Source organism: Nicotiana tabacum, chromosome 3 (genome assembly GCF_000715075.1).
Source record: "Nicotiana tabacum cultivar K326 chromosome 3, ASM71507v2, whole genome shotgun sequence".
Taxonomy (NCBI): Eukaryota; Viridiplantae; Streptophyta; class Magnoliopsida; order Solanales; family Solanaceae; genus Nicotiana; species Nicotiana tabacum.
Window position 1 is genome coordinate 65055524 of NC_134082.1, and position 12020 is coordinate 65067543.

General features: G+C 40.3%; 1 protein-coding gene across 1 annotated transcript; it reads right to left on the bottom strand.

Moving 5' to 3' along the window:
* Window positions 1-472: 472 nt before the first annotated feature.
* LOC107798299 (AAA-ATPase At5g17760) lies at window positions 473-3193 on the bottom strand. The gene is made up of 3 exons (XM_016621269.2): window positions 2375-3193; window positions 1802-2148; window positions 473-1002 (listed from the first exon to the last, which is right to left on the bottom strand). The coding sequence occupies exons 1-3, from the start codon at window positions 3045-3047 to the stop codon at window positions 544-546; spliced, it is 1479 nt and encodes a 492-aa protein (XP_016476755.2). The 5' UTR covers window positions 3048-3193; the 3' UTR covers window positions 473-543.
* Between the last annotated feature and the right edge of the window lie 8827 nt (window positions 3194-12020).

Below are 12020 nucleotides of genomic sequence, written 5' to 3' on the forward strand. Positions count from 1 at the left end.
ATTTTAACTTATAAGCACAGTTTGCTCATGTTGATCAATCAAGAGGGTTGTTGCCATTTCTTAAGGTTGTCAGCCTCATATATACGTGAGATGTAATCATATATATGTTAATTTCCAAACAAAATCAAACTTCATCAATAAATAGCAAATAATAACTTATAATAAAATTCAATATATAAAAGTACAACTCGGGATGAAATATAAAATGTATTTTATTCATTCTTAAAATTGTAGATAGAATTCTAGTTTAAAATGAAAAGGACAAGAATTTGATAAAGCTCATCTTTGTGAATACGAAAAAATATAATGATTGTTTTAAGGACTTGACTAAGAAAGTGATCATACTTGTATTCAATATTAGAATGAAATAGATCTAATAGAACATAATGAACATAGATGATGCATATAATCTCATGCCAACTAATCTAGAATTACATAATTGATTAATTGATGCGATCAAGTGAGAAGAAACTGATGCTTTGGACAATTGTAAACATTAAATTCATTAAAACACTCAAATTTTCTCCTTGCAGCTGCTTTTAACTATATCACTTCCACTGAATTCATCTTATTGTCAAAACTTTTAATCCGTTTTGTTGTAAAGAGTTCCAACACATGACTTCCATCTTCTTCAGTTTCTTCATTCTTCATCCTCTTGCGTTTGAGAAATTTGACTAGTCTTTCTAAACAAATTTTAGCATTGTCACTCTTTATAAGTTCCTCAGCAACTTCTGCAGGGGTGACTTGTACACTCTCAATCAACTCTTGTATTTCTTTAAATTGCCAATTTTGATGATCATGCACTTTCAGATAATTTTTTGCCAAGACCGTAAATCCTTCAATAGTTAAATAAGACATGTGGATGTGCATGTCCATACGCCCCGGTCTTAACAGAGCTGGATCAATCTTGTCTTTGTTGTTAGTGGTAAATATGATAACTCTCTCATCTCCACAGCTTGACCATAGGCCATCTATGAAGTTCAGTAGCCCAGCAAGTGTAAACTGGATGTAAAAATCAAAAGAAAAAAAAAAAAAAAGAGGAATTAGGGAAAATCTTTAATTAGCCGACTTGGATAGAGACGAATCCAATATGTAGAAATATGTATATATAATTTGAGAAGAAAACAATTGGTATAGTTGAACCCGCATAACTTATCAAAGATTCGTCTCTCCCCGGGCTCTAATCAATGGCGCAGCCAGAATTTTAATAAGATCAATGAGGAAAAATCACACCAAAGATTTTGAACGCATAATTAAAACAAATTTTAAACCTCCTTTGCTACTAATTACCTTTATAATAAAGGAATTCAACAATTTATGTATATACATAAAAAATTGATTTTATACTTTTTGCACAATATAATTTCTAACGTAAAGGATTTAGTTGAATTCTTCATTACATGTAGTTCTGCATCTTTGGCCTATATGAGTCAACCATAAGATGTTCGATAAGATTGAATTGTGACGTATGTCACGGATTCAAGCCTTGTGTCATGCGACTAAGTCTAGCATTTAAGTGGAAAAAGGGTAAAAGTGAGGGCTTATTATTCTCGAGTTTCAAATGATACAATTGGTAATCATGATTGATACAATTGGTAATCATGATTATGATTTTCTCGATCACCAAAAAAAAAAAAAAAAAATCAAAAAGTTTTTGCTCAAAACTTGCACAGAAAGTGACCAAAGGTTCACGTGCCATTTTACTAGTTTGTTATTCAATGAATTCATCATTGGAGTGAAATTAAGTTAAACCAAAAAGGGTGGGGGCAGGAGCTTGAATTTAGGTGACAAGAGGAGAAACCTGTTGATCACGAGGTCGACGGGCATCAGCATGAATTGGTAAACTTGCAGTGTTTCTTCTGTCTGGCAACTCCATGCTGCAATCAATATCTTCAATGACAAGTATGGATTTATTTGTGGTCCTCAACAACAGTTTTTTCAAATCTGAGTCTCTCTTTACATTGGCCAACTCTAAATCAAAAATATCAAACTTTAAATAATTAGCCATTGCTGCAATCAAACTTGATTTTCCTGTTCCTGGAGGTCCATACAATAAGTACCCTCTTTTCCAAACTTTTCCTACTTTCTTGTAGAATTCTTTTCTTCTTAAAAACCTGTCAAGATCCTCAATTATAGCCTTCTTCAGCCCTGCATTATATACAAGTGATAAATTAATTTTAAGTTTAAACGGTTGATCTATTTTAAGGAACTGACTCAATGGATTGAACTCGAAATGACTCATCAAACTATTAGGTCAAAACAGGTTAAAATAATGTAAAAACTCAAACACGTTTTGACTCAACATTGGACAGGTATGAAAAGTCATTTTTGACCCGTTCAAGTTTGATCCAACCCGCTTGTTTGTCACCTTTACCTGCATCCATCGCGAGAGTATCGAAGGTGGAAGGGTGTTCAAAGTTGATGGAATCCCAAAATTGTGCTGATGAATAAGAAGAAGAACAACCTAAAGTATGTAACTTGACAACTTTCTTCTCAGCTTTAATGACATTGGCTTCTTTCAGTACAAATGGCATGTAACAATTCAACACTTTGTCCTTGTATTTCTTGTCAAAAGAGAGCTCAAAATGTCGTTTTTCAGACACAAAAATATCATTGTCAAAATTTCCATGGCCTGGAAATGTTAGCGTCTTTTTGCACTCTTCCGAAACAAACCTCCAAATAACCTCTACTCCTTCAAAAATATCAGTAGTTTTCCAACTCTTAGCAAAGTTAACACGTAATTTCTTCTCTTTGGACTGTTTGCTAAGTTTGAAAACGTCAATTTCAGGGCTAATCTTGTCGTACAAATAAATTTCTGCAGCTTCATAGATTTCATTGCTAGACATACCATCCCTTTCTTCAATTACTAGAGTAGTAGTGGATGAAAGAGGCTTAAAATAATGACGAATTCTTGAGAAAATGTAGTCTTGAACTTGATGGGGAAACACTTGATTTACCATTGTTTGAAATAGCATAATTGAAGCAGACATTGAAGCGTAGGCTGAGAATATTGACAAAGGTGAAGGCAATCCTGAGTAGTTCACCATCTTTCTGCGAGCTTCTTCTACGTGCCTAGGTTACTAAATTTCTACGATGAGAAAATTTTACTATGAGTGGAATCTGAAAACAATACCCCCTTCACCTTTTGAATGGGAACGACAAACCTTCTGAGAGGAATGGGAATTGACCCCTATTCCTCTAGATAATTAATAACTCAATATTTAATTAAGTACATCATTTAATGGAGTATATGTGCCAACGATTAATATTATACCAAATTTAAAAAATATGTACATAAAATATTTAATTTCGCAGAAAGATCACGAGTTCACGTGCCCATAAATTTGCCGATAAATCCGCCCCTACACTATCAATGCAATTTGAGTGATTATAATGAGTTGTATTATAAGTTCTCTTTTAGACTACAATATTAGACTTACTAAGAAAAATCACCTTTAATTTTGAACCAATTTAACATTATGATGTAAAGAATTAATGCATTGTCGTTATCAATTCATAAAACTTAAACTCATCTAAAAATAGCACGCGTGTAGAATTAAAATATCCCCGAGGGCCACTTTGTACAATTCTTTTTTCTGGCACTTTGCACATTTGTAAAGTACAACATCTTACTTGGATGCAGAAACATAAATAATGCAATTTCAGGAACCAAAAAAGCCATACGATGTGCTGGTTAGTTCACCAACGTTGGATACATGAATCAAAGAGATTTATAGTGTCTGAGGGTGACACCTGTCCTATTACCTATGCGCAATGCCTTTTCACTATTTCTATAAAAAGGAACCAGAAGTGGTCCAAATCGTGTTTGAATACCCACCCATACCACTAATAAAAGAAGAAATATGCTTTGGGTGAATCACATCACGCACGACAATATATTCGTATTCCTCGCCGTCCAATATTATAGTTATCTCATCAGACGACGATTTGATGAAACTCTTATTCCTAATTTTGGTTATGGATTCAAGTGAATATGATAGTTTTTGTTCCTGACTGTATGAGTCAAAATCTTACTAGAATGGTTGTCCTTAAGAGGAGTAATAAGGGGTCGATCAAGTCAAAATCATGTCCGCGGGGCGAGATAGCAAAGAGCACCTCGGCCATCGCCGAGGTCAAATCGTCAGAAAGCTTACATCACATAACAAACATTGTGTTCGAGCAAATGATGAAGGGCACCGTCGTAAGAAGGTACGCCGGTCAAAGACCATTGGATAAAAGGGAAAGTTAATATATATAAGGGGAGCTAGACCCAGAGAAGGTGGGGGATATACATTCAAGTGAATTCAAGTGAATTTAATGTACGATTATTACATTAAGAAATATTACACGTTCTTATTCTTCTTCTATTTTCGCACTCTGTATATTTGGATCTGGGATTAGTTATGTTTGGATAAGATTTACCTTCTATGTTACTGATAATTAGTTCGTCAAAAGAGTTTTATACTTTTTGGTCAAATAATTTGGCGTCGTCTGTGGAGATTTCTTAGTCAAATTTCTTAGTTTTCTCCAGATCTAGAACTGGAAAAATATAACCATCCACTCGAAAGAGCGGTAAATAAACTTCCGAGACAATTGTACTAATCTAGGTCAGGCTGCTACATAAAAGTAGGACTCATAACCAATATCTATGCAAAACCCACATCTCGCATGTAACGATAGGTTTAGCACGAGGTATGCACGTTCAAGATAGGATCACGGTCATCTGGCGTGACCACATCCCCATTTGACGCATTTACCTTATATATTAACCCGCATTCCTACCCCTTAGAAGGGGATGACAGCTTATTGCGCGGTCATTTGAAAGAATGGGCATATCCTACCCTATTTTCACATTCCCCCACGCATTGGATGGTCTACGAACGAAGTATGACATGTTTCCCTTATTGTTGGTACAAATCGAACGAGATCGGACCGAGACTCGATTTCAACACTTCAGCAAGTGAGGTGAGCCCAATTGATGCGAAGCCTGGATGCTGTTAACAACGGAGCTAAACATGGCCGTCAAATCTAAAACCACCATTCGAACACCAGGCGGAGCGAATAACACTAAAATGCGCTCCTCTCACTGACTCGTTGGGTTGAGGTACGAAAAATTTCTTTTTGGTTTATCCTCTTTTTTGTTGGTTTAAATAGGAGTGCGAGCACTCGCATGGGCAAGCGAGCAAAGGAGCATTCCAACTAGAAATAATGGGAGGAAAACTACTACAAAACAACTGGAATGTTGCTCACCTCAAATATGTCGAACTCTGAAAAAGGACACCCCTCAAGTCATACCCTTTTTCCCCCACCCGAGTTTCGCCCTAGTTGGGTCCTCCCGGAGAGATTTCTAACAAGGCGGCTAAAGGGACGTCTCGAAGTTCAAGTATGATTCATCACCCCGCCTGTCGACTACTTCCCCAGGCCGGGCGATAAAGGGACTAGATACGTGGAAACTTCCCCAACACATGTATGAAACGAACATGTATAGCATTTTCCAGTGAATGAAATAGAGCAACATTTTGTACCCCCAATCGAGGTATTCTCCAATGCAAGCAAAGTAGAGCAAACTGGGACTCACCTAGGAAACACACAAAAGCAAACTGGGTCTCACCCAGGAAATGCAGAAGTTAAGCAAAATTGGGACTCCCCTAGGGAACACCCAATATTCTCCAGTAAAAACAAAACCGAGTACGCCAAGACTCACCCCGATATACGCACAAATAGTACGATGACCTATGAAATTCTCCAAACTCTGACGATGAAACAACGGGTTAACATTTCAACCTTAACTCAAAATAACACCCCTACGGTAAAAGGTCGTCGCTAAAAGAAGAATTCGACCTTGCTCGAATTACAACGGGTTAACATTTCGACCTTAATTCGAAATAACATCCCTACGGCCAAAGGTCGTCGCCAAAAGAAGAATTCGACCTTGCTCGAATTATAACGGGTTAACATTTCGACCTTAACTCGAAATAACACCCCTACGGCCAAAGGTCATTGCCAAAAGAAGAATTTGATCTCGCTCGAATTACAACGGGTTAACATTTCGACCTTAACTCGAAATAACACCCCTACGGCCAAAGGCCGTCGCCAAAAGAAGAATTCGACCTCGCTCGAATTACAACATGTTAACATTTCAACTTTAACTCGAAATAACACCCGTAGGACCAAAAGCCATCGCCAGAAGAAAAATTCGACCATGCTCGAATTACAATGGGTTAACATTTCGACCTTAACTTGAAATAACACCCCTATGGCTAAAGGCCATCGCCAAAAGAAGAATTTGACCTCGCTCGAATTACAACGGGTTAACATTTTGATCCTAGTTTGAAATAACAACCTTATGGCCACTGAACATCGCCGAATCGAATAGGTTACTATTTCGATCTTACTCGAAATAACACCTTTACGCCAACCGACCATCGTCAAATAATTTTTTTTTCAAAGTTCAAATAAGTCAGAAATTTATTTCGCTCCAAATTCCAAATTCGACCCTGCTCGAATACATATGAAAAAGTTGCTTTGCCTAAATTGGTGAGTCTGAACTTAATCCCACTCGAGTGTTCAAGTCGAAACTGACTTCGTCTGAAATAGCAAATCCAAACTCAACCTCGTTTGAATCAAAGATGAGTCCGCCTAAAGCGACAAATCAGAAGTCAATCTCGCCCGAATGTGCAAATCTGAAGCAACTCCATTCAGACTCACACGACGAGACCCTACTCGATACGATCAAAGTCAGATTCCCAAATCAAAAAAATCAGGGATTCCCCATACAAAAATCCGAAGGTCCACGCCAAAACAAAAAGGTGTAACAAGCAAGGGGAAGAAAAAGAAATCAAAGAATATACAAAGATGAAACAACTTTTTTATTGATATATACGTGCGCAACAACCGCACCTTACACAAGGCCAAAACAAACCCAATATAAAATAAATAAAAAAGAAGAAGAAAAACGAAAATGAACCAAAAAAAACATATACTAAAGCAGCAACAAGTTTTCACTCAGCATCATCACCACCATTCTCCCCATCATTGTCTTCAAGAAACTCCTCCTCAACATCAGCATCCTCGCCGGCCTCCGGTGTAGTAGGGTCATAGCCACAGTTGACACGAGTCTCTCGTGCCTTCGCCCGGGCTTCTTCATAAGTAGCCTAAAAAACATTACCCACCTCCAACAAACCCTTGTATATGTCTCGTTGGGCCTCGGCATGAACCCAAAGATCATGCAAGTGGTGAGGAACAGCGGTAGAGGCAGATTCAACTTGGGCCAACAATTGAGCCTTGTCAGCCTCAAGGATAGCGACCTGATCACCCAAGTTTGAAGCCTCCCGGTCAATTTCGCCAATCGCTCTTCGAGCCTCGCCTCCCTTAGCATGGCCTTTGCCCTCTCATATTCCTGCTCGGATTGAAGGACACAGATAGTGTCTTCTAATGTCGCCGCTCTCGCTAAAACCGACGCCTGCGCATTCTCGACATTCTCCAACTCGGATACTTTTCTCTCCAGCTCGGCTAACTTCCCCATCCATTATGCACTCAAAACTTCAACCCTAGCGGCATTTTGATCAAGTTCGGATTGCAACGATAGCACCTTCACCTGAAGATGCTCGCACTCTGCAGCAACCCCCTTTCCCAACTCAAGTTCTTAGTCCTTAGCATGAAGTAGCTCCTCGAGCTCACTACACCTGCGAATGGACTGCATCAGCTCCTGATCCCTTTTCTCTAACTCCTCCCCGAGAGATTGATTGCCAGTTCTCGCTCTGAGCCGCTCATGAATCTCACGGCATTTGTTGCGATAGCGTCGATACTTCTCAAGCATCATCAGAAAAATCTTAGCCCGAGTCTCGGCCCTGCAAGCACTCTCGACCTCCAGCATATAATACTAAAAATGAAGAGAAAAGTCGGTGAGGGCCAAAACCGCAAAAGAAAAAAAAAGAAGATAAAACAAAGGGAAGAAACTTACCCTCAAGCCCATTGCGGCCACTTCATGCGATAACTCGACGTCACTGATGTCCTAAATAGCCTCACACTCTGCGGCAGAGCATAGAAGATCGAATTGCAACACCAAATCCACCATGTCCTACAGAATATTGAGTTCCGATGGAATCTCGAGTATTCGAGAAGGACCTCCCGCTCTTACCACAGTACGGGTAAAGCCTTCCTCGAACATCCTAACATCGTTAGGATCAAGGTTGGAGTCAGACTCGTAATCATCAACCACGACACCTTTTCCCCTCTCTGCGGCTGAAGAAGAAGTACAATTCGGTCTGGATGATGAAGGGCCACCCGAGATGGCAGCAACGACCTCGAAACCCCGTCTTTCCGTTGCAACAATCTGTTGACCACTCATAACGGGGGTAACCTTAGCCACCGGGTTAGCATTACTACCAATTTCGGACACTGCCACCGCAAATTCGCCCCCTCCCCCCCCCCCCCGAAGATACTTCGGATGGAGGAGCCACTTCGACTTCACTCGTTGTCTCTTCGACGGGCCCTCTCCGCTACCAGCACGGGAATATTTGCCCGTTGAGTGGACAACAGAAGCCGGAGTCTCAGGATGGGGAGTAATTTCTATGCTCACAACCCCGGTCGTAGGTGCAGATTGAGTAGTTCTCGATGTAGGCCAGGCAGCAGACCTCGGCGCAGGCCAAGTAGGAGGCATCGGTTGACAGAACGCGAGTGAAGAAGCCCTCGTCCTTTGCACTCTCCTTTTCAACAAAGAAAAATGATCATATAGTGACAAGATCAAACTATAAGGCAAAGAACAAAGAAAGCGTAACGGGCCAACTCACCAATGAGAGGCTTGTGCCCGTATCTCTTGTAGAAGGATGCCAACTCGGGGACCCCCACTGTATGGGGAAGAATGGCATTTATCCACTCGTGGATGTCGTCAACTAGCGTGGGAGGCAGTCTCTCGACTGCGAAAGTAAAAACAAATTAGCAATACCACCAAAAGAAGAACGATCGGCCACCGCCTCGAGAGGAGTCACAAAATAAACAAAGGAAAACTTATGGGCAAAGTTCCACGTCTTAGGGAACCCTGCCGAGTCAGCCACAAGGTGCTCGGTCCGCATGTAAAATAGCTTTCCCAGAAACGGCGATTAGCCTTATCGTCCATCTTCACCACCAAACTCTTTGTTCCTCGATGGCGCATGTGGATCATTGTGCCTCGAATAAGTTGTGGCCTTGTGGGGCAAAAATATAAAGCATGTGCCCCAAAGTGACCTCTCAACCGGCGAGCTCCGTTTACTTGAGCAGCATAAGGAAGAGTTTGTACACGTACGGTGACAGCTAAGCCGGGCACACTTCGTAGAAGCGGAAGAAGTCTATCACTAGAGAGGGGAGAGGAAGCGTATACCCGACAACAAAAAGGTACGCGTAGAATGAGCAGTACCCTAGGCGGTGCAAATGTACAATATTCGTCCCCGTCGCCGGTACCATTTCAATGTGGTTTGGAATTCCCCACTTGGTCTTGAACTCAGGAATCGCTGCTTCATCTATGGTAGAAGGTGCAGGATCCAATTCTTCTCCGGTAGGGCTGTTGAAGTCAGTCCATAATTTCCCCGGACGGGGCAATATCTCAGTCGCTGTTGGAACTCCCTCATCTTCCGCCGCCTCCACTCCCTCTCCAAGAACAGGTGCATCATTTTCCGGCACCAAAGCTTCGACGAGCCTGTCAGTCTGGGAAGGAGTACCAGCCATTTGTCTGAATTGATCGGAATAAACGAGTATGATGAAGGAAAAGAGAGGATAGTAGCGTCAAGTTCGGACGAGCAGTAGTATGAAATCAGAAGTATGAAATATTGAAGAAAGTGGAGGTTTGCAAAATTCTTCAGATAAATCGAAAAGTGTAACAATCGAATATGGTTTCCCCATATTTATAGGAACATAAATGTCGTGGGCGAGAAACCCAAGAGCCGCCAATCAAAACTGATATGGCATGGGAAACGATATGGTTCCTGGGAAACGTGTGCCATAATGATACATAGTGGCTACTCATGAATGCGTTGAATCGATGCAATGATTCAGCTCCGAACTGACATAACGGTCTGATGGTCCCATTGAAGCGTCACGTCGCCATCTCGATCCAAGGATCTCGCTCAATGTATAACATTCAGATTTCTCCTAACTTTTGAATTGACAAAGTCCGTCCGTTGAGTCCGCTAGAAGGCGACCTCGACGGATGGAGGGACTAACTATATGGGTCAAAATCTGACTAGAATGGTTGTTCTTAAGAGGAGTAATAAGGGGTCGACCAAGCCGTAATCATGCCCGTGGGGCAAGATAGCAAAGAGCACCTCGGCCATCGCCGGGGTCAAATCGTCGGAAAGCTTACATCTCATAACAAACGTCGTGTTCGAGTAAATGATGAAGGGCACCGTCGTAAGAAGGTACGCCGGTCAAAGAGCATTGGATAAAAGGGAAAGTTAATATATATAAGGGGAGCTAGACCTAGAGAAGGTGGGGAATTCGAGATAGCTACCATGAGAGAGTCAACAAGAGGAATCTCTTCGTCACCAACAGTTCCCTCTCTTCCCCTTCCTTGCTCCCAAGATTATGACGCTAATTTGTCTTAGATGTAAGCTTATCCCTCATGTTTAATGTACGATTATTTTATTAAGAAGTATTACACGTTATTATTCTTCTTCAATTTTCGCACTCTGTATATTTGGATCTGAGATTAATTTTATTTGGCTAGGATTTACCTTTTATGTTAGAGTTTTATACTTTTTGGTCAAATACCGACCATGTATATATATTAAAAATTTCTTATTATCATATATATTAATTTAAGATGGCTATTGACGTTCCAAAATGTCAAATCCTGAATTCACGTCTACCAACTGGTACATTCAAGTTGAATGCCACGTGTTTTGTAGGTGCACTCCAAGGAATTTTAATGTTTAGATGATTTATCATAGTACCTTTATGACAAAAAAGGGGGAACTTTTTAAATTTCAACAAAAGTTCTCGTCCAAGAAAAATTGTTGAAAAAGGAACTTTGCCCCAATGATGTCAATCTACGAAGGCATCTAGGGAAAGAACAGGGCTTGCACTTCACGTTAAGATATCACTGCTTAATGCGGGTTGGCGTGAGCCTTCAACAATGCCATTTGCTGAAGCAGATCTTGTTGGATCTCACTCTAGGTCACTTTTTTGTCGGTTTTATGGCCCATCATGAATAGGAGATCCGTAAATAAATACTCTTTTCGTTTCAATTTAGACGAGATAGTTTGACTCGATACGAAGTTTAAGGAAACAAAGAAAACTTTTGAAACTTGTGATCTTAAAAGCTTAAGGGGTAAAAGATTTGTGGAGTCATGATATTTGTGTGGTTATAAAAACTTTTCATTAAGGGTAAAATAAAGAGTTTAAAGTTAAATTATTTCCAAATTAGAAATGTGTTATTTATTTTGGAACAGACTAAAAAAGTACCTCATCTAATTTGAAATGGAGGAACTAACACATAACGTCAATAAATAATTTTGTGATACTCAGAAGGGTTGAGGAGTAAGAATGGAATAGGTATTTTGGTGGATCAGGAACTCATGGAGCAAGTTGTCAGGTTAGGAGGGTGAATGATAGGCTGATGACTATCAAGTTAGTTGTTGGAGATACTTTTAACGTAATTAGTGCTCACGCACCTCAAGCGGGTTTGGACAAGAAGGTCAAAAGGCATTTCTGGGATGATTTGGATGAGGTCGTGCGAAGTACTCTGCACGTCGAGAAGCTAGTCATAGGAGGAGATTTCAATGGCTATATCGGGTCGACCTCTAGAGGATATGATGATGTGCATGGTGATTTCCGTTTTGATGATAGAAACGAAGGAGGAACTTCGTTATTGGATTTGGAGTGGCTAACTAGGTTGTTTAACGTTATTTTTAGTACGACGAAAATGCCCGAAGAATAGAGGTGGAGTATGATAATTCTGTTGTACAAGAGCATAGATGATATTAAGAATCGTAACAAATATAAAGGCATCAAACTGCTAAGTCACACTATGAAGGTTTGAGAAAAGG